The sequence below is a fragment of the Anomaloglossus baeobatrachus genome, chromosome 10, assembly GCF_048569485.1.
Source record: "Anomaloglossus baeobatrachus isolate aAnoBae1 chromosome 10, aAnoBae1.hap1, whole genome shotgun sequence".
In the NCBI taxonomy this organism is placed as follows: Eukaryota; Metazoa; Chordata; class Amphibia; order Anura; family Aromobatidae; genus Anomaloglossus; species Anomaloglossus baeobatrachus.
In genome coordinates, this window is record NC_134362.1 from 198,173,122 (window position 1) to 198,196,497 (window position 23,376).

Consider the following 23,376-nt stretch of genomic DNA (forward strand, 5'->3'; position numbering starts at 1 on the left):
GCTCTGCGTAAAACCACGGAGTCGGCGGACGCCACTGACGTACGGCTCGTAGTGCAGGACAGCATTAATAGCATAAGTCGCAATGCAGACATTGCGAGGTTAAGGACGCCATCTGCGGCACAGATGTACATGTGACAGTGTCCACGTGCGCAAGACCAGCTGAAATAGCTTGGAATGCCCATACGGCTGCGAATGCCGGAGCAACCGACACGCCGATAGCTTCATAGACAGAGTTCAACCAGAGGACCATCTGTCTGTCAATGGCATCTTTAAGTGAAGTCCCATCTTCCACTGCAACTATGGATCTAGCCGCAAGCCTGGAGATTGGGGGATCCACCTTTGGACACTGGGTCCAGCGCTTGACCACGTCAGGGAGAAGAAAGGATATGGAGAACGCTTATCTGGATAAGTGTGGTGTTCCCGGATTGCTTCTCTGAAGTCAGAGTGGCCAGAAAAGTACTCAAAATACGCTTGAGATACTGAAAAGGGATTTCTTCTGCTGTGAAGCTGACTCCTCCACCGGAGGAGCTGAGGGAGAAATATCCAACATTCCCTTGATGGACGCTAGGAGATCATTCACTATGGCGTCACCATCCGGAGTATCCGGATTGAGAGCGGCCTCAGGATCAGAGTCCTGATCAGCTACGTCTGCCTCATCATACAGAGAGTCCTGCTGGGACCCTAACCAGTGATGAAGCCGAGTGCCGCTCCTAGCGAGCTCGCTTAGGCTGTCTGGGACTGTCGTCCGTGTCAGAGCCTGCGCCCTGGGATGCATGGGACCCCCGCGGAGCACTGATTTGTTCCAAATGAGGGCGGCCAGGGAGCATTGTATCAACATTGCCCATGGTCCTCTCTAAGATGTTAGTCACAGTCACAGACAATCTATCAGCCGAAACTGCAACTCCGTCCCTGTCCCTGGACAGGGTTCACAGGTGGTTCCTTTGGCCACCTCTAGCAGAGACCCCGGCTGACCAAGTGCTACAGGGGAGCATTGCACACTATGGGGACAGTGGAACCTGCCGTGTGGAACAGTATCACGTGCAGTACAAGCAGCATAAAAAGCCTGTGCCTTGGCACCCTTTCTTTTTTGCTGCTGTTGTCTAGCCATCTAGAAGCATTAGCCAAGAATAGCGACCGTACAGTGCAATGTATAGCACACAAGCAGAAAGTACAAATGAACACTTCAGCACATGCAGTACAAGCAGCATAGAAAGCCTGTGCCTTAGCACCCTTGCTTTTTTGCTGCTGTTGTCCAGCCATCTAGGAGTATATAGCCAGGGATAGCGACCGTACAGTGCAGTGTATAGCATACCAGCATAAAGTACAAATGAACACTTCAGCACATGCAATACAAGCAGCCTAGAAAGCCTGTGCCTTAGCACCCTTGCTTTTTGCTGCTGTAGTCTAGCCATCTAGGCATAAAGTACAAATGGCATTAGTGGGGTCAGCACTTCAGGTGCTGCTTACCGCCCGCACAAAGGCGGGTGTGTGGTCGCCCGAATCCTGTGACTGGTTGCCCAGAGCTTGTCTCCCTTCTCCAGCCCAGACTCGTGCAGGAATGGCTGCCGGCGTCTTGTGAAGAGGGGCGGGCCGTGGGCGTGCCCCAGACAAGAGCGGGAAACTGGCGTCCCACTGTGTCCAGTGAAGGGGGCTGGAGAATGCAAAGCAGACTCCAGCTCTCGGCGCTGACTTTCTGTACAGCGTCCCGCCCCTCCCCTGACTGGCAGGGCTGGGGGCGGGAACGAAGCGAAAACTAGGCCGCAAAGCCGGGGACTCGAGTAATAAGCGCGGCCGTCCTATGTGCACGGCCAGCGCGGAAGTCCCCGGCGCACCACAAGTCCCAGCCGCGCCACAGTGTAAAACACCTAGTAGCGGCCGGCGCGGCAGTTTCTAACACATAAATTCACTCAGCTAAGCTGCAGTGAATAATAGCACAAGCGCTCCGCGCTGTTGTCCCCGGCGCACTAGCACTCCCAGCAATGCTGGTGTGTGTGTGCGCGATGTGTACGGGGACACAGAGTACCTTAATGTAGCAGGGCCCTGTCCCTGACGATACCCAGCTCCATATCCAGCAGGTTCTCCGGGTCTGTGGATGGAGCTCGGTCTCAGTGCCTGGAGACCGGCAAGATCCCACTTCACCCAGAGCCCCGAGGGGGGATGGGGAAGGAAAACAGCATGTGGGCTCCAGCCTCCGTACCCGCAATGGGTACCTCAACCTTAACAAACACCCGACAAAAGTGGGGTGAGAAGGGAGCATGCTGGGGGCCCTAGTATGGGCCCTCTTTTCTTCCATCCGACATAGTCAGCAGCTGCTGCTGACTAAAAACAGTGGAGCTATGCGTGGATGTCTGACCTCCTTCGCACAAAGCATAAAATTGAAGCAGCCCGTGATCCCACGGGGGGTGTATATGCAGAAGGGGAGGGGCCTTACACTTTTTAGTGTAATACTTTGTGTGGCCTCCGGAGGCAGTAGCTATACACCCAATCGTCAATCGTCTGGGTCTCCCAATGGAGCGCCGAAGAAAAAAACCTCTCCCATCATTCAGTTTGAACGAGCTCACTCATGGATCCTCAGTTAGCTCATCCTGCAGAGAACCGCTCCCTGCCTGTCAGAAACCCCGTGCAATATGCAGAATCCAAATCACGAGGCAAAGATTCCCATACCTGATCCCAGCCGCGGGTCTCTCTGCAGCTTCTGCAAGAATAAAGTGCAAACATTTTGTAAAAAGTTCCAAATAATCAATAATCGTGAAGAATATTGCCTGCCTTACCTGCAAGTAAGATCTGCTCTGGATCCGCTTTGCACCATGCAGAATGGAGGAAGGGTTTGGGACTGCGTGCAACATTTTTGGGACTTTTCGGGGACTCGGAGTCTTTGGGCGGTGGAGGCCGGACCCCGGCATTGTCCAAGGAAGCGCGCCGGCGTCCCTCACTAACACAAAGCACTGCCTTTTCATTCTGAGAACCTGTAGAGCGTCTTACTTTGATCTTCTCAACTTCCGCTCTGTAAAGTTAAACCATCCAAAAAGTCATTTACGAGCGGCAGGAGTCGTTCACATGTATTGGGTTTATTTTATAAGTTCTATGCGACTCAACAGGTCACAAAACTTATGCAAAAAATGCATGGGGTGGAGGGGAGGGGGGTCGTCGGGCTTTTCTATCAAAATCATATCTAAAAGAAAGAGAATTTTGTTTACTTACCGTAAATTATTTTTCTTATAGTTCCGTATTGGGAGACCCAGACATTGGGTGTATAGCTTCTGCCTCCGGAGGACACACAAGGTACTACACTCAAAAGTGTAGCTCCTCCCTCTGAGCATATACACCCCCTGGAGAACCAGATCTAGCCAGTTTAGTCCAAAAGCTGAAGGAGAATAGCCACCCACAAGTAAAAACAGAGCAAGAACCGGAACAACCGGAGACTCTGTCCACGACAACAGCCGGTGATAACACGCGGAACAAGAAACTGCCAACAGGCAACAGGGAGGGTGCTGGGTCTCCCAATACGGAACTATGAGAAAAAGAATTTACGGTAAGTAAACAAAATTCTCTTTTTCTTTATCGTTCCTATGGGAGACCCAGACATTGGGACGTCTCAAAGCAGTCCATGGGTGGGAAGAAACAGAAAAACTGAGAAGTAGGCGGAGCCTAACTTCACAAATGGGCGACAGCCGCCTGAAGGATGCGTCTGCCCAAGCTCGCATCTGCCGAAGCATGAGCATGCACTTGGTAGTGCTTTGAAAAGGTATGCAGGCTAGTCCAAGTGGCAGCCTGACAGACCTGCTGAGCCTTAGCCTGGTGCCTGAAAGCCCAAGAGGCACCGACAGCTCTGGTCGAGTGTGCCTTGATCCCCGGCGGGAGAGGCACCTGAGAACACTGGTAGGCATCTGAAATGGTCGACCTAATCCAACGGGCCAAGGTCGGCTTAGAAGCAGAGAGGCCCTTACGCCGACCTGTGGTTAGCACAAAAAGAGAAGTGCACCGCCTAAGAGCAGCGGTGCGAGACACATAGATCCGGAGCGCCCGCACCAGATCCAGAGTATGCAACGCTTTCTCAAAGCGATGAACAGGAGCCGGACAGAAGGAAGGTAGGGTAATGTCCTGGTTAAGGTGGAAAGGAGAAACCACCTTAGGGAGAAAGTCCGGAGTCGGACGGAGAACTACCTTGTCTTGATGAAAAGAAGGGAATTTTGTTTACTTACCGTAAATTCCTTTTCTTCTAGCTCCAATTGGGAGACCCAGACAATTGGGTGTATAGGCTATGCCTCCGGAGGCCGCACAAAGTATTACACTAAAAGTGTAAAGCCCCTCCCCTTCTGCCTATACACCCCCCGTGCTCCCACGGGCTCCTCAGTTTTGGTGCAAAAGCAAGAAGGAGGAAAAAATTATAAACTGGTTTAAAGTAAATTCAATCCGAAGGAATATCGGAGAACTGAAACCATTCAACATGAACAACATGTGTACACAAAAAAACAGGGGTGGGTGCTGGGTCTCCCAATTGGAGCTAGAAGAAAAGGAATTTACGGTAAGTAAACAAAATTCCCTTCTTCTTTGTCGCTCCATTGGGAGACCCAGACAATTGGGACGTCCAAAAGCAGTCCCTGGGTGGGTAAAATAATACCTCGTAATGGAGCCGTAAAACGGCCCCTTCCTACAGGTGGGCAACCGCCGCCTGAAGGACTCGTCTACCTAGGCTGGCATCCGCCGAAGCATAGGTATGCACCTGATAGTGTTTCGTGAAAGTGTGCAGGCTCGACCAGGTAGTCGCCTGACACACCTGCTGAGCCGTAGCCTGGTGCCTCAAAGCCCAGGACGCGCCCACGGCTCTGGTAGAATGGGCCTTCAGCCCTGCGGGGACCGGAAGCCCAGCAGAACGGTAAGCTTCGAGAATTGGCTCCTTGATCCACCGAGCCAGGGTTGATTTGGAAGCCTGTGACCCTTTACGCTGGCCAGCGACAAGGACAAAGAGTGCATCCGAGCGGCGCAGGGGCGCCGTACGAGAAATGTAGAGTCTGAGTGCTCTCACCAGATCTAACAAGTGCAAATCCTTTTCGCATTGGTGAACTGGATGAGGACAAAAAGAGGGTAAGGAGATATCCTGATTGAGATGAAAAGGGGATACCACCTTGGGGAGAAATTCCGGAACCGGACGCAGAACCACCTTGTCCTGGTGAAACACCAGGAATGGGGCTTTGCACGACAACGCTGCTAGCTCGGACACTCTCCGAAGTGAAGTGACTGCTACTAGAAAAAACCCTTTCTGTGAAAGGCGTGAGAGAGAAATATCCCTCATTGGCTCGAATGGTGGTTTCTGAAGAGCCACCAGCACCCTGTTCAGATCCCAGGGTTCTAACGGCCGCTTATAAGGAGGAACGATGTGACAAACCCCCTGCAGGAACGTGCGTACCTGTGGAAGTCTGGCTAGGCGCTTCTGGAAAAACACAGAGAGCGCTGAGACTTGTCCCTTAAGGGAGCCGAGCAACAAACCCTTTTCAAGTCCAGATTGAAGGAAGGACAGAAAAGTGGGCAAGGCAAAAGGCCAGGGAGAAAAACCCTGAGCAGAGCACCATGACAGGAAAATTTTCCACGTCCTGTGGTAGATCTTGGCGGACGTTGGTTTCCTAGCCTGTCTCATAGTGGCAATGACCTCTTGAGATAATCCTGAAGACGCTAGGATCCAGGACTCAATGGCCACACAGTCAGGTTGAGGGCCGCAGAATTCAGATGGAAAAACGGCCCTTGAGACAGCAAGTCTGGTCGGTCTGGTAGTGCCCACGGTTGGCCGACCGTGAGATGCCACAGATCCGGGTACCACGACCTCCTCGGCCAGTCTGGAGCGACGAGGATGGCGCGGCGGCAGTCGGCCCTGATCTTGCGTAACACTCTGGGCAACAGTGCCAGAGGAGGAAACACATAAGGGAGTTGAAACTGCGACCAATCCTGAACTAAGGCGTCTGCCGCCAGAGCTCTGTGATCTTGAGACCGTGCCATGAACGTCGGTACCTTGTTGTTGTGCCGGGACGCCATGAGGTCGACGTCCGGCACCCCCCAGCGGCAACAGATCTCCTGAAACACGTCCGGGTGAAGGGACCATTCCCCTGCGTCCATGCCCTGGCGACTGAGATAATCTGCTTCCCAGTTTTCCACGCCCGGGATGTGAACTGCAGAGATGGTGGAGGCCGTGGCTTCCACCCACATCAAGATCCGCCGGACTTCCTGGAAGGCTTGCCGACTGCGTGTGCCGCCTTGGTGGTTGATGTATGCCACCGCTGTGGAATTGTCCGATTGAATTCGGATCTGCTTGCCTTCCAGCCACTGCTGGAACGCTTTCAGGGCAAGGTACACTGCCCGTATTTCCAGAACATTGATCTGAAGTGAGGACTCTTGCCGGGTCCACGTACCCTGAGCCCTGTGGTGGAGAAAAACCGCTCCCCACCCTGACAGACTCGCGTCCGTCGTGACCACCTCCCAGGATGGGGGTAGGAAGGATTTCCCCTTCGATAATGAAGTGGGAAGAAGCCACCACCGAAGGGAAGCTTTTGTCGCCTGAGAGAGAGAGACGTTCCTGTCGAGGGACGTCTGCTTCCTGTCCCATTTGCGAAGGATGTCCCATTGAAGAGGACGCAGGTGAAACTGCGCGAAAGGGACTGCCTCCATTGCTGCCACCATCTTCCCCAGGAAGTGCATGAGGCGCCTCAAGGGGTGTGCCTGACCTTGAAGGAGAGATTGTACCCCCTTCTGTAGCGACTGCTGCTTGATCAGCGGAAGCTTCACTATCGCTGAGAGGGTATGAAACTCCATGCCAAGATATGTCAGCGATTGGGCCGGTGTCAGATTTGACTTTGGAAAATTGATGATCCACCCGAAACTCTGGAGAGTCTCTAGAGTAGCGTCGAGGCTGTGTTGGCATGCCTCTTGAGAGGGTGCCTTGATCAGGAGATCGTCCAAGTAAGGGATCACCGAGTGACCCTGAGAGTGGAGGACCGCAACTACTGCAGCCATGACCTTGGTGAAAACCCGTGGGGCTGTTGCCAGGCCGAATGGCAGTGCCACGAACTGCAGGTGTTCGTCTCCTATGGCGAAGCGAAAGAAGCGCTGGTGCTCTGGAGCAATCGGTACGTGGAGATAAGCATCTTTGATATCGATCGATGCAAGGAAATCTCCCTGGGACATTGAGGCGATGACGGAGCGGAGGGATTCCATCCGGAACCGCCTGGTCTTTACGTGTTTGTTGAGAAGTTTCAGGTCCAGGACAGGACGGAAAGACCCGTCCTTCTTTGGGACCACAAACAGGTTGGAGTAAAAACCGTGACCCTGTTGCTGAAGAGGAACAGGGACCACCACTCCTTCTGCCTTCAGAGTGCCCAGCGCCTGCAGAAGAGCCTCGGCTCGCTCGGGAGGCGGGGATGACCTGAAGAATCGAGTCGGGGGACGAGAGGTGAACTCTATCTTGTAACCGTGAGACAGAATGTCTCTCACCCAGCGGTCTTTTACCCGTGGCAGCCAGGTGTCGCAAAAGCGGGAGAGCCTGCCACCGACCGAGGATGCAGATTGCGGAGGCCGAAAGTCATGAGGAAGCCGCTTTGGTAGCGGCACCTCCTGTGGTCTTTTTTGGACGTGACTTAGACCGCCATGAATCAGAGTTCCTTTGATCTTTCTGAGGCCTTTTGGACGAGGAGAATTGGGACCTGCCCGCGCCCCGAAAGGACCGAAACCTCGACTGCCCCCTCCTCTGTTGGGGTATGTTCGGTTTGGGCTGGGGTAAGGATGTATCCTTTCCCTTGGATTGTTTGATGATTTCATCCAAACGCTCGCCAAACAATCGGTCGCCAGAAATTGGCAAACTAGTTAAGCGCTTTTTGGAAGCAGAATCTGCCTTCCATTCCCGTAGCCACAAGGCCCTGCGGAGTACCACCGAATTGGCGGATGCAACCGCCGTACGGTTCGCAGAGTCCAGGACAGCATTAATAGCGTAAGACGCCATTGCTGACGTCTGAGCGGTTATGGACGCCACCTGCGGCGCGGAAGTGCGTGTGGCTGCGTCAATTTGCGCTTGACCTGCTGATATAGCTTGTAGCGCCCATACGGCTGCGAATGCTGGGGCAAAAGAAGCGCCGATAGCTTCATAGATGGATTTCAACCAGAGCTCCATCTGTCTGTCAGTGGCATCTTTGAGTGAAGCCCCATCTTCAACTGCAAGTATGGATCTAGCCGCCAGTCTGGAGATTGGAGGATCCACCTTGGGACACTGAGTCCAACCCTTGACCACGTCAGGGGGAAAAGGATAACGTGTATCCTTAAGGCGCTTAGAAAGAAGGGAATTTTGTTACTTACCGTAAATTCCTTTTCTTCTAGCTCCAATTGGGAGACCCAGACGATTGGGTGTATAGCTACTGCCTCCGGAGGCCACACAAAGTATTACACTAAAAAGTGTAAGGCCCCTCCCCTTCTGCATATACACCCCCCGTGGGATCACGGGCTGCTTCAGTTTTAGTGCAAAAGCAAGAAGGAGGAAAGCCAATAATTGGTTAAACAATTCAATCCGAAGGAACATCGGAGAACTGAAACCATTCAACATGAACAACATGTGTACCCGAACAACCAAAAATCCCGAAGGAACAGGGGCGGGTGCTGGGTCTCCCAATTGGAGCTAGAAGAAAAGGAATTTACGGTAAGTAACAAAATTCCCTTCTTCTTCGTCGCTCTATTGGGAGACCCAGACGATTGGGACGTCCAAAAGCTGTCCCTGGGTGGGTAAAGAAATACCTCATGTTAGAGCTGCAAGACAGCCCTCCCCTACGGGGAGGCAACTGCCGCCTGCAGGACTCTTCTACCTAGGCTGGCGTCCGCCGAAGCATAGGTATGCACCTGATAATGTTTGGTGAAAGTGTGCAGACTCGACCAGGTAGCTGCCTGGCACACCTGTTGAGCCGTAGCCTGGTGTCGTAATGCCCAGGATGCACCCACGGCTCTGGTAGAATGGGCCTTCAGCCCTGATGGAACCGGAAGCCCAGCAGAACGGTAGGCTTCAAGAATTGGTTCTTTGATCCATCGAGCCAGGGTGGCTTTAGAAGCCTGCGACCCTTTGCGCTTACCAGCGACAAGGACAAAGAGTGCATCCGAACGGCGCAAGGGCGCCATGCGGGAAATGTAGATTCTGAGTGCTCTCACCAGATCTAACAAATGTAAATCCTTCTCATACCGATGAACTGCATGAGGACAAAACGAAGGCAAAGAGATATCCTGATTAAGATGAAAAGAGGATACCACCTTCGGGAGAAACTCCTGAATAGGACGCAGCACAACCTTGTCCTGGTGGAAGACCAGGAAGGGAGCCTTGGATGATAGTGCTGCCAGCTCAGACACTCTCCGAAGAGATGTGATCGCTACCAGAAAAGCCACCTTCTGTGATAGTCTAGAAAGTGAAACCTCCTTCAGAGGCTCGAAAGGCGGCTTCTGGAGGGCAACTAGTACCCTGTTCAGATCCCATGGATCTAACGGCCGCTTGTACGGGGGTACGATATGGCAAACCCCCTGTAGGAACGTGCGCACCTTAGGAAGGCGTGCCAAACGCCTCTGAAAAAAGACGGATAGCGCCGAGACAAGACCTTTAAGGGAGCCGAGCGACAAACCTTTTTCTAACCCAGATTGCAGGAAAGAAAGAAAGGTAGGCAATGCAAATGGCCAGGGAGACACTCCCTGAGCAGAGCACCAGGATAAAAATATCCTCCACGTTCTGTGGTAGATCTTAGCAGACGTGGGCTTCCTAGCCTGTCTCATGGTGGCAACGACCCCTTGGGACAATCCTGAAGACGTTAGGATCCAGGACTCAATGGCCACACAGTCAGGTTCAGGGCCGCAGAATTCCGATGGAAAAACGGCCCTTGGGACAGTAAGTCTGGTCGGTCTGGGAGTGCCCACGGTTGGCCGACCGTGAGCTGCCACAGATCCGGATACCACGCCCTCCTCGGCCAGTCTGGGGCGACAAGTGTGACGCGGCTGCAGTCGGATCTGATTTTGCGTAGCACTCTGGGCAGGAGTGCAAGAGGTGGAAACACATAAGGGAGCCGGAACTGCGACCAATCTTGCACTAGGGCGTCTTCCGCCAGCGCTCTTTGATCGCGAGACCGTGCCATGAAGGTTGGGACCTTGTTGTTGTGCCGTGACGCCATTAGGTCGACGTCCGGCACCCCCCAGCGGCGACAGATTTCCTGAAACACGTCTGGGTGAAGGGACCATTCCCCTGCGTCCATGCCCTGGCGACTGAGGAAGTCTGCTTCCCAGTTTTCTACGCCGGGGATGTGAACCGCGGATATGGTGGAGGCTGTGGCTTCCACCCACATCAGAATCCTCCGGACTTCCTGGAAGGCTTGCCGACTGCGTGTCCCCCCTTGGTGGTTGATGTATGCCACCGCTGTGGAGTTGTCCGACTGAATTCGGATCTGCCTTCCTTCCAGCCACTGCTGGAAGGCTAGTAGGGCAAGATACACTGCTCTGATTTCCAGAACATTGATCTGAAGGGTGGACTCCTGCTGAGACCACGTACCCTGAGCCCTGTGGTGGAGAAAGACTGCTCCCCACCCTGACAGACTCGCATCTGTCGTGACCACCGCCCAAGACGGTGGTAGGAAGGATCTTCCCTGTGATAATGAGGTGGGAAGAAGCCACCACTGCAGAGAGTCTTTGGCTGTCTGGGAAAGGGAGACCTTCCTGTCTAGGGATGTTGACTTCCCGTCCCATTGGCGGAGAATGTCCCATTGAAGTGGACGCAGATGAAACTGCGCAAACGGAACCGCCTCTATTGCCGCCACCATCTTCCCGAGGAAGTGCATGAGGCGTCTTAAGGAGTGCGGCTGACTTTGAAGGAGAGCCTGCACCCCAGTCTGTAGAGACCGCTGCTTGTCCAGCGGAAGTTTCACTATCGCTGAGAGAGTATGAAACTCCATGCCAAGATACGTTAGTGATTGGGCCGGTGACAGATTTAACTTTGGGAAGTTGATGATCCACCCGAACGCCTGGAGAGTCTCCAGTGCAACATTCAGGCTGAGTCGGCATGCCTCTTGAGAGGGTGCCTTGACCAGTAGATCGTCCAAGTAAGGGATCACAGAGTGTCCCTGAGAGTGCAAGACTGCTACCACTGCCGCCATGACCTTGGTGAACACCCGAGGGGCTGTCGCCAGACCAAATGGCAGAGCTACGAACTGAAGATGGTCGTCTCCTATCACGAAGCGTAGGAAGCATTGGTGCTCTGTAGCAATCGGCACGTGGAGATAAGCATCCTTGATGTCTATTGATGCTAGGAAATCTCCTTGAGACATAGAGGCAATGACTGAGCGGAGGGATTCCATCCGGAACCGCCTGGCGTTCACATGCTTGTTGAGTAGTTTTAGGTCCAGAACAGGACGGAAGGAGCCGTCCTTTTTTGGAACCACAAAGAGATTGGAGTAAAATCCTCGCCCCCGTTCGAGAGGGGGGACAGGGATCACGACTCCTTCTGCTCTTAGAGAGTCCACCGCCTGCAGCAGGGCATCTGCTCGGTTGGGGTGTGGGGAGGTTCTGAAGAACCGAAGTGGAGGCCGAGAACTGAACTCGATTCTGTACCCGCGAGACAGAATGTCTGTTACCCACCGGTCTTTGACCTGAGACAGCCAAATGTCGCAAAAGCGGGAGAGCCTGCCACCGACCGAGGATGCGGAGGGAGGAGGCCGAAAGTCATGAGGTAGCCGCTTTGGAAGCGGTTCCTCCATTTGCTTTCCTGGGGCGTGAGTGAGCCCGCCAGGAATCTGAGTTCCCTTGTTCTTTCTGAGTCCTTTTGGACGAGGAGAATTGGGCCTTGCCCGAGCCACGAAAGGACCGAAACCTCGACTGCCACTTTTTCTGTTGAGGTTTACTTGCTCTGGGCTGTGGTAAGGAAGAGTCCTTACCCTTAGACTGTTTTATGATTTCAGCCAATGGCTCACCAAACAGTCTGTCTCTAGATAATGGCAAGCTGGTTAAGCATTTTTTGGAACCAGCATCTGCTTTCCAGTCCTTTAACCACAAGGCTCTGCGCAAAACCACAGAATTGGCGGACGCCATAGCGGTACGGCTCGTAGATTCTAGGACAGCATTGATAGCATAGGTCGCAAACGCAGACATTTGCGAAGTTAGGGACGCCACTTGCGGCACTGCTGGATGTATGAAAGCATCCACCTGTGCTAAACCAGCTGAAATAGCTTGGAGTGCCCACACGGCCGCGAATGCTGGAGCAAACGACGCGCCGATAGATTCATAGACAGATTTCAACCAAAGGTCCATCTGTCTGTCGTTGGCATCTTTAAGTGAAGCGCCATCCTCTACTGCGACTATGGATCTAGCCGCAAGCTTGGAAATTGGGGGATCCACCTTTGGACACTGGGTCCAGCGTTTGGCTACCTCAGAGGGAAAGAAGGGAATTTTGTTACTTACCGTAAATTCCTTTTCTTCTAGCTCTTATTGGGAGACCCAGACGATTGGGGTATAGCTACTGCCCTCCGGAGGCCACACAAAGCACTACACTAAAAAGTGCAAGGCCCCTCCCCCTCTGGCTATACCCCCCCGTGGTATCACGGGTTCTCCAGTTTTAGTGCCAAAGCAAGAAGGAGGAAGCCAATTAATGGTTTAAACAAATTAACTCCGAATAACGTCGGAGAACTGAAAAACCGTTCAACATGAACAACATGTGTACCCGCAAACAACCAAGAAATCCCGAAGGACAACAGGGCGGGTGCTGGGTCTCCCAATAAGAGCTAGAAGAAAAGGAATTTACGGTAAGTAACAAAATTCCCTTCTTCTTCAGCGCTCTATTGGGAGACCCAGACGATTGGGACGTCCAAAAGCTGTCCCTGGGTGGGTAAAGAGATACCTCATGTTAGAGCTGCAAAACAGCCCTCCCCTACGGGGATGTCACTGCCGCCTGCAGGACTCTTCTACCTAAGCTGGCATCCGCCGAAGCATAGGTATGCACCTGATAATGTTTGGTGAAAGTGTGCAGACTCGACCAGGTAACTGCCTGGCACACCTGTTGAGCCGAAGCCTGGTGTCGTAGCGCCCAGGACGCACTCACGGCTCTGGTTGAATGGGCTTTCAGCCCTGAAAGAACCGGAAGCCCTGCAAAACGGTAGGCTTCCAGAATTGGTTCTTTGATCCATCGAGCCAGGGTGGCTTTAGAAGCCTGCAACCTCTTGCGCGTACCAGCGACAAGAGCATCGGAACGGCGTACGGGCGCCGTGCTTGAAATGTAGATTCTGAGTGCTCTCACCAGATCTAGCAAACGTAAATCATTCTCATACCGGTGAACCGGATGAGTGCAAAAGGACGGTAAGGAGATATCCTGATTAAGATGAAACGAGGATACTACCTTAGGGAGAAACTCCGGAATGATGCGCAGCACTACCTTGTCCTGGTGAAACACCAGGAAGGGAGCCTTGGATGACAGAGCTGCCAGCTCAGACACTCGCCGAAGCGATGTGATCGCAACGAGAAACGCCACCTTCTGTGACAGGCGAGAAAAGGAAACTTCCTTCAGAGGCTCGAAAGGCGGCTTCTGGAGAGCAACTAGAACCCTGTTCAGATCCCATGGATCCAACGGCCGCTTGTACGGGGGTACGATATGACAAACCCCCTGCGGGAACGTGCGCACCTTAGAAAGACGTGCTAGACGCTTCTGAAAAAACACGGATAGTGCTGAGACTTGCCCTTTGAGGGAGTCTAGCGACAAGCCCTTTTCTAACTCCTATTGTAGGAAGGAAAGAAAGATAGGCAATGCAAATGGCCAGGGAGACACTCCCTGAGTAGAGCACCAGATTAAGAAAACCTTCCACGTTCTGTGGTAGATCTTAGCAGACGTGGGCTTCCTAGCCTGTCTCATGGTGGCAACGACCCCTTGGGATAATCCTGAAGACGCTAGGATCCAGGACACACAAGCCACACAGTCAGGTTCAGGGCCGCAGAATTCCGATGGAGAAAACGGCCCTTGAGACAGTAAGTCTGGTCGGTCTGGTAGTGACCCCGGTCGGCCGACCGTGAGATGCCACAGATCCGGGTACCACGATCTCCTCGGCCAGTCTGGTGCGACGAGTATGACGCGGCTGCAATCGGATCTGATTTTTGCGCAGTACTCTGGGCAAGAGTGCCAGAGGTGGAAACACATATGTGAGCCGGAACTGCGACCAATCTTGCACTAAGGCGTCTGCCGCCAGAGCTCTGTGATCGCGCGATCGTGCCATAAATGCCGGGACCTTGTTGGTGTGCCGAGACGCCATTAGGTCGACGTCCGGCCCCCCCCCCCAGCGGCAACAGATTTCCTGAAACACGTCCGGGTGAAGGGACCATTCCCCCGCGTCCATGCCCTGGCGACTGAGGAAGCCTGCTTCCCAGTTTTCTACGCCCGGGATGTGAACTGCGGATATGGTGGATGCTGTGTCCTCCACCCCCATGAGGATTCGCCGGACTTCCCGGAAGGCTGCTGACTGCGTGTCCCTCCTTGGTGGTTGATGTATGCCACCGCTGTGGAGATGTCCGACTGGATTCGGATCTGCTCCCTTCTAGCCACTTTTGGAAAGCTAATAGGGTAAGATACCCTGCCCCGATTTCCATGAAGGGTGGACTCCTGCTGAGTCCACGTCCCCTGAGCCATGTGGCGGAGACAAACTGCTCCCCACCCTGACAGACTCGTATCTGTCGTGACCACTGCCCAGGATGGGGGCTATGGCAATGAGGTGGGAATAAGCCACTATTGCAGAGAGTCCTCGGCCGTCAGGGAAAGGGAGACTTCCCGTCCAGGGAGGTTGACTGCCCATCCAATTGGCGGAGAATGTCCCATTGCCGTTGGCGCAGATGAAACTGCGCAAAGAGAACTGCCTCGATGGCTGCCACCATCTTCCTTAGGAAGTGCATGAGGCGCCTTAAGGGGTGCGACTGGCCTTGAAGGAGAGACTGCACCTCTGTCCGCAGTGAACGCTGCTGGTTCAGCGGAAGCTTCACTATGGCTGATGGAGTATGAAACTCCATGCCGAGATACGTTAGTGATTGAGTCGGAGACAGATTTGACCTTGCCAAATTGATGATCCACCCGAAAGTCTGGAGAGTCTCCACCGTAACATTCAGGCTGCGTTGGCATGCCTCGAGGGAGGTTGCTTTGACGAGTAGATCGTCCAAGTACGGAATCACCGGGTGTCCGTGAGAGTGCAAGACTGCTACCACTGCTGCCATGACCTTGGTGCCCACCCGTGGGGCTGTCGCCAGACTGAATGGCAGAGCTACGAACAGAAGATGTTCGTCTCCTATCACAAAACGTAGAAAACGTTGGTGCTCCGTAGCAATTGGCACATGGAGATAGGCATCTTTGATGTCTGTTGAGGCAAGGAAGTCTCCTCGAGACATTGAGGCAATGACGGATCGGAGGGATCCCATCCGGAACCGCCTGGCGTTCGCATGCTCGTTGAGCAGTTTCAGAACCAGAACAGGACGGAAGGAACCGTCCATTTTTGGAGCCACAAAGAGATTGGAGTACAAACCCTCGCCCTCGTTCCTGAGGGGGGACAGGGATCACCACTCCTTCTGCTCTTAGAGCGTCCACCGCCTGCAGCAGGGCATCTGCTCGGTGGAGAGGTGGGGCCGTTCTGAAGAATGGAGTCGGAGGACGAGAACAGAACACTGTCCTGTGCACGTGAGCACAATGTCCGTCACCCACCGGTCTGTGACCTGTGGCAGCTAAATGTCGCCAAAGGCGGGGGAGTCTGCCATCAACCGCGGATGCGGAGAGAGAGAGAGAGAGAGCTGAGAGTCCTGAGGAGACCGCCTTGGTAGCGGTTCCTCCGACTGCCTTCCTTGGGCGAGATTGAGCCCGGCCGGAATCTGAGCCCGTCTGAGGTTTTGTAGCCCTTTTGCACGAGGACAATTGGGACCTGCCGGAGCTTGGGAAGGACCGAAACCTCGACTGTACTTTTAGGACAGCATTAACAGGGTAAGTCGCAGTGCAGACATTGCGGGGTTACGGACGCCTCTGCGGTACAGATGTCCCTGCTCAAGGTCAGCTGCGCAAGAACAGCAGAAAAGGTTAGGTTGCCAATACGGCTGTGGATGCCGGAGCAACCGACACGCCGATAGCCTCCTAGACAGATTTCAACCAGAGTCCATCTGTCTGTGAATGGCATCTTGAAGTGAAGCCCCATCTCCAGTGCAACTATGGCTCTATATGCAAGCCTGGAGATTGGAGAATCCACCTTTGGACCCTGGGTCCAGCGCTGACCACGTCAGGGGAAAAAAGGGATAACGTGTATCCTAAAAACGTTTGGAGAAGACGCTTATCTGGTAAGCGTGGTGTTCCTGGACTGCTTCTCTGAAGTCAGCGTGGCCAGAAAAATACTCAATATCTGCGTGAGACACTGAAAAGGAACTTCTCCTGTTCGTCTCCTATCTCCACTGGGGGAGCTGAGGGAGAAAGATCCAACCCTCCATTGATGGACGGTATAGGATCATTCCGTATGGCGTTACCACCCGGTTTCAAGTAGATTGCCCATGGGTGCAAGTCTCTATATTATGACTACTCCGTCCCTGTCCATGGACAGGGTTGACAGGAGGTTTCTTTGGCCACAACTAGTAGAGACCCCGGCAGACGAAGTGCTAGAGACCCCGGCAGACGACGTGCTACAGGGGAGCATGCACACAATGGGACGGTGTCATGAACAGCATCCCATGTAATAAAAACAGCACTGAAAACTGTGTTGCTTTTTTGCCGCTGCCGACTAGCTATCTAGAAGTATATAACCAAGATTGGTGACCGTACATTGCAATGTATAGCATACAGGCATAAAGTACAAATGACCACTGCAGCACAAGCAATACAAGCAGCATAGAAGCCTGTGCCCTGGCACCCCTGCTCTTCTGCTGCTGTATACTAGTCATCTAGGGGAATATAGCCCAGAAGAGTGACCCTACAGTGCAATGTATAGCATACAAGCACAAGTACAAATGAACACTGCAGTACATGCAATCCAAGCAGCATAGAAGCCTGTGCCCTGGCACCTCTGCTCTTCTGCTGCTGTAGACTGGTCATCTAGGGGAATATAGCCCAGAAGAGTGACCATACAGTGCAATGTATAGCATACAAGCACAAGTACAAATGCACACTGCAGCCCATGCAATACAAGCAGCATAGAAAAAAACCTGTGCCCCAGCACCCTTGGTTTTCTGCTGCTGTAGTCTAGCCATTCCAGAAGAATATAGCTAAGACTAGCGACTGTACAGTGCAATGTATATCAGCATAAACACAAATGTGCAAAACAAGCAGCCTAGAAAGCCTGTGCTTTAGCACACCTGCTTTCCTGCTGCTGATGTGTCGCTCCCCAAGCGGGCATATAGCGACCTATGTAGTTAAAAACAACACATGTATACACTGCAGTTATATCGTGTCAGCACTATGTGTGCCTCTTACCGCCCGCCTATAAGCGGGTGTATGATCGCCACTGTCCTGCCTTGGTGCCCCGAGCTCTGCAGTAATGGCTGCCGGCTTCTTCCCCAGCTCGTGTGAGTAGGGGCGGGCCGTGGGCGTGCCCCCAAGGCAGAGCGGGAATCCGGCGTCCGACAGTGTGCAGTGAGAGGGCTGGAGCATGTAAAAAGGCTCCAGCCCTCGGCGCTGCTGATTGCTCAGCGCCTGTCCCCTTCCCTGAGTGACAGGGAGGGGGCGGGAACGAAGCGGCACTAGGCCGCAGAAGCCGGGGACTGGAGTTATAAGCGCCGCCGCCGTAAAAGCGCGGTCGGCGCCCAGTCCCCGGCGAACTACAAGTCCCAGCCGCGCCGCCGCTCCCGGAGCGTCCGGCGCGGTAGTTCCCAAAACACAAAGTCACTCAGCAAAGCTGCAGTGACTGTAACCCTTTACTGTCCCCGGCGCACTAGCACACCCAGCAAGTCTGGAGTGTGCTGTGCCTGTGTGTACGGGGACACAGAGTACCTGTAATGGTGCAGGGCCATGTCCCTGAACGGTACCCAGCTCCGTATCCAGCAGGTTCAAATGGGTCTGTGGATGGAGCCCGGCGTCAGAGCTTTGAGGCCGGCAGGATCCCACTTCCACAGAGCCCCTCAGGGGGATGTGGAAGGAAAGCAGCATGTGGGCTCCAGCCTCCGTACCAGCAATAGGTACCTCAACCTTACAACACCATCCAGGGGTGAGAAGGGAGCATGCTGGGGACACTATATGTGTCCTCTTTTCTTCCATCCGAAATAGTCAGCAGCTACTGCTGACTAAAATCTGTGGAGCTATGCGTGGATGTCTGACCTCCTTCGCACACAAAGCTAAAACTGGAGAACCCGTGATACCACGGGGGGGTATAGCCAGAGGGGGAGGGGCCTTGCACTTTTTAGTGTAGTGCTTTGTGTGGCCTCCGGAGGGCAGTAGCTATACCCCAATCGTCTGGGTCTCCCAATAGAGCGCTGAAGAAAGGATAACGGGTATCCTTAGAACGTTTAGAGAAACGCTTGTCTGGATGAGCGTCGTGTTTCTGGATCGATTCTCTGAAATCAGAGTGGTCCAAAAAAGCACTTAATTTACGCTTGGGATATAGGAAATGGAACTTCTCCTGCTGTGCAGCTGCCTCCTCTGCAGAAGGGGCTGGGGGAGAAATATCCAACAGCCTATTAATTGCCGATATAAGGTCATTAACCATGGCGTCACCATCAGGGGCATCCAGATTGAGAGGGGCCTCAGGATTAGAATCCTGGTCACCTTCCTCAGTCTCATCACAGAGAGACTCTTGTCGCTGAGACCCTGAACAGTGTGAGGACGTGGAGGGTCTTTCCCAGCGAGCTCGCTTAGGCTGCCTGGGACTGTCATCTGAGTCAGAGACTTCAGCCTGTGATGCTTGAGACCCCCCTGAAGTACGGATTAGTTCCAACTGAGGGGGACCGGGGAGCATAGACACAGCAGTGTCCATGGCCTGAGCAACTGGCCTGGACTGCAAGGTCTCCAGGATTTTTGCCATAGTCACAGACATTTTATCAGCAAAAACTGCAAAGTCTGTCCCCGTCACCGGGGCAGGGTTCACAGGCGCCTCAGCCTGGGCCACTACCACCACATTAGGCTCTGGCTGACGAAGTGCCACTGGGATTGAACATTGAACACAATGTGAGTCTTTGGAGCCTGCCGGTAGATCAGCCCCACATGCAGTACAAACAGTGTACACAGCCTGTGCCTTGGCACCCTTGCGTTTTGCGGATGACATGTTGCTGCCTCCTCAGAGCAGTACAGGGTGTCCAGCCAAGAAGCGACCTTACAGTGCACTATATAAATATATATATATATATATATATGGTACCAAGAAAAAAGTACACTAATATCACACTGAGGCACTAGAGGGGCCAGCACTACTGTGCTGCTTACCACCCGCTTAGGAGCGGTGTGTGGACGCCAGAAATCCCTCTAGTCTGGGTCTCCCAGAGCCTGCTGCCTTTCCCCAGCCAGCCGCATGTGTAATGGCTGCCGGCGTCCTTGTGGAGAGGGGGGGCGGGCCCTGGGCGTACACCGACGAAGAGCGGGAAGTCTGCTTCCCCCTGTGCCTAGTGAGAGGGCTGGAGCATGTAAATAAAGCTCCAGCCCTCGGCGCTGTTAATTGAGCAGCGTCTCTCCCCTACCCTGATTGACAGGGTGGGGGCGGGAACGAAGCGGCGCTAGGCCGCAGAAGCCGGGGGCTAAAGTTAGAAGCGCCGCCGCCGTAAAAGCGCGGTCGGCGCAAAGTCCCCGGCGCACTACAAGTCGCAGCTGCGCCGCCGCTCCAGGAGCGGTCGGCGCAGTAGTTCCCAACATGAAACGTCACTCAGCAAAGCTGCAGTGACCTAACCCCGGCGCACAGCGCTACTGTCCCCGGCGCACTATAACGCTCAGCAAGCCTGAGAGTGTCCGTGCCTGCCGGGGACACAGAGTACCTGAAAGTTGCAGGGCCTTGTCCCTGAACGGCACTCCCGCTCCAAATCCAGCAGGTTCTATGGGTCTGTGGATGGAGCCCGGCCCCAGGGTTTGGGGGCCGGCAAGATCCCACTTCCACAGAGCCCCAGGGGATGTGGAAGGAAAACAGCATGTGGGCTCCAGCCTCTGTACCAGCAATAGGTACCTCAACCTTACAAGCACCACCGCGGGTGAGAAGGGAGCATGCTGGGGGCCCCATATGGGCCCTCTTTTCTTCCATCCGATATAGCCAGCAGCTACTGCTGACTACAAACAGTGGAGCTATGCGTGGATGTCTGACCTCCTTCGCACAAAGCAGAAAACTGGTGAGCCAGTGATCCCACTGGGGGTGTATAGCCAGAAGGGGAGGGGCCTTACACTTTTTAGTGTAATTGCTTTGTGTGGCCTCCGGAGGCAGTGCTATACACCCAATCGTCTGGGTCTCCCAATAGAGCGACGAAGAAAAGGAATTTACGGTAAGTAACAAAATTCCCTTCTTCTTCGGCGCTCCATTGGGAGACCCAGACGATTGGGACGTCCAAAAGCAGTCCCTGGGTGGGTAAATTAATACCTCAAGTTTGGACTGTAAAAAACAGCCCTTCCCTACATGGAGGCAACCGCCGCCTGCAGGACTCTTCTACTTAGGCTGGCATCCGCCTAAGCGTAGGCATGCACCTGATAACGCTTGGTGAAGGTGCGCAGACTCGCCCAGGTAGCCGCCTGGCACACCTGCTGAGCCGTAGCCTGGTGCCATAATGTCCAGGACGCACCCACGGCTCTGGTAGAATGGGCCTTCAGCCCTGATGGAACCGGAAGCCCAGCAGAACGGTAGGCTTCAAGAATTGGTTCCTTGATCCATCGAGCCAGGGTGGATTTGGAAGCCTGCGACCCTTTGCGCTAACCAGCGACAAGTACAAAAAGTGCATCCGAGCGGCGCAGGGGCGCCGTGCGGGAAATGTAGATTCTGAGCGCTCTCATCAGATCCAACAAATGCAAATCCAATTCATATCGATGAACTGGATGAGGACAAAAGGAAGGTAAGGAGATATCCTGACTGAGATGAAAAGGGGGATACCACCTTAGGGAGAAACCCTGGAATCAGGCGCAGCACTACCTTGTCTTGGTGAAACACCAGGAAGGGAGCTTTGGATGACCGCGCTGCTAGCTCGGACACTCTCTGAAGAGACGTGACCGCTACCAAAAAAGCCACTTTCTGTGAAAGTCGAGAAAGTGAAACATCCCTCAGAGGCTCAAAGGGCGGCTCCTGGAGAGCAATTAGTACCCTGTTCAGATCCCATGGGTCTAACGGCCTCTTGTACGGAGGGACAATGTGACAAACCCCCTGCAGGAACGTGCGTACCTGAGGAAGTCGTACTATGCGCTTCTGAAAGAATACAGACAGCGCTGGGACTCGTCCGTTAAGGGAGCCGAGCGACAAACCTTTTCCCAAACCAGATTGCAGGAAGGAAGGAAAAGTAGGCAATGCAAATGTCCAGGGAGACACTCCCTGAGCAGAGCACTAAGATAAGAATATCTTCCACGTCTTGTGGTAGATCTTGGCAGACGTCGGCTTCCTAGCCCGTCTCATGGTGACAATGACGTCTTGAGATAATCCTGAAGACGCTAGGATCCAGGACTCAATGGCCACACAGTCAGGTTCAGGGCTGTAGAATTCAGATGGGAAAAAACGGCCCTTGGGACAGTAAGTCTGGCCGGTCTGGTAGTGCCCACGGTCGGCCGACCGTGAGATGCCACAGGTGCAGGTACCACGACCTCCTCGGCCAGTCTGGGGCGACGAGGATGGCGCGGCGGCAATCAGAGCTGATCTTGCGTAGCCCTCTGGGCAACAGTGCCAGAGGGGGAAACACATAGGTTAGCTGGAACTGCGACCAATCCTGAACTAAGGCGCCTGCCGCCAGAGCTCTTTGATCGCGAGACCGCGCCATGAAAATCGGGCCCTTGTTGTTGTGCCGAGACGCCAGTAGGTCGACGTCCGGCCTCCCCCAGCGGCTACAGATTTCTTGAAACCCGTCCGGGTGCAGAGACCATTCCCCTGCGTCCATGCCCTGGCGACTGAGGAAGTCTGCTTCCCAGTTTTCTACGCCCGGGATGTGAACTGCGGATATGGCGTATGCTCTGTCTTCCACCCACATCAGAGCCCGCCGGACTTCCTGGGAGGCTTGCCGACTGCGTGTTCCGCCTTGGTGGTTGATGTATGCCACCGCTGCGAAGTCGTCCGACTGAATTCGGATCTGTTTGCCTTCCAGCCTCTGCTGGAAGGTTTGCAGGACAAGATACCCTGTCCAGATTTCCAGAACATTGATCTGAAGGGTGGACTCCTCTGAAGAGAGTCCTTGCCCGTCTGAGAAAGGGGTACGTTCCTGTTTAGGGACGTCGACTTCCCATCCCATTGGCGAAGAATGTCCTATAGAAGTGGACGCAGATGAAACTGCGCGAAAGGGACTGCCTCTGCATGAGGCGTCTTAAGGGGTGTGACTGGCCTTGAAGGAGAGACTGCACCCCCGTCTGTAGTGAACGCTGTATGTTCAGCGGGAGCTGCACTATCGCTGAGAGAGTGTGAAGCTCCATGCCAAGATATGTCAGCGATTGGGTCGGTGTCAGATTTAACTTTGAAAAGTTTATGATCCACCCGAAACTCTGGAGAATCTCCAGAGCCACGTTCAGGCTGTGTTGGCATGCCTCTTGAGAGGGTGCCTTGACAAGTAGATCGTCCAAGTAAGGGATCACAGAGTGACCCTGAGAGTGCAGGACTACTCCCACTGCTGCCATGAACTTGGTGAAAAGCCGTGGGGCTGTCGCCAGACCGAAGGGCAGGGCTACGAACTAGGAATCTGCGCCTCTCTGAGCCTTTTGAGTCCTTTTGGACGAGGACAATTGGGACCTGCCCGAGCCTGGGAAGGACCGAAACCTCGACTGTCCCTTCCTCTGTTGTGTTGTTTGATCTGGGCTGTTGTAAGGAAGAGTCCTTACCCTTGGACTGTTTAATGATTTCATCCAATCGCTCACCAAACAGTCTGTCACCAGATAATGGCAAACTGGTTAAGCACTTTCTTGGAAGCAGAATCTGCTTTCCATTCCCTCAACCACAAGGCTCTGCGTAAAACCACGGAGTCGGCGGACGCCACTGACGTACGGCTCGTAGTGCAGGACAGCATTAATAGCGTAAGTCGCAATGCAGACATTGCGAGGTTAAGGACGCCATCTGCGGCACAGATGTACATGTGACAGTGTCCACGTGCGCAAGACCAGCTGAAATAGCTTGGAATGCCCATACGGCTGCGAATGCCGGAGCAACCGACACGCCGATAGCTTCATAGACAGAGTTCAACCAGAGGACCATCTGTCTGTCAATGGCATCGTTAAGTGAAGTCCCATCTTCCACTGCAACTATGGATCTA

General features: G+C 53.8%; 1 protein-coding gene across 1 annotated transcript in view; it reads right to left on the reverse strand.

Annotated features, from left to right (window-relative positions):
• LOC142254805 (uncharacterized) overlaps positions 1-23,376 on the reverse strand; it is a 238,389-nt gene that overhangs the window by 123,399 nt on the left and 91,614 nt on the right. Inside the window, exons 11-12 of the mRNA XM_075326121.1 lie at positions 2,772-3,004; positions 2,665-2,695 (exon numbers count right to left, since the gene is read on the reverse strand). Coding sequence (XP_075182236.1) covers positions 2,665-2,695; positions 2,772-3,004 — 264 coding nt within the window. The remainder of the gene's footprint in view (positions 1-2,664; positions 2,696-2,771; positions 3,005-23,376) is intronic.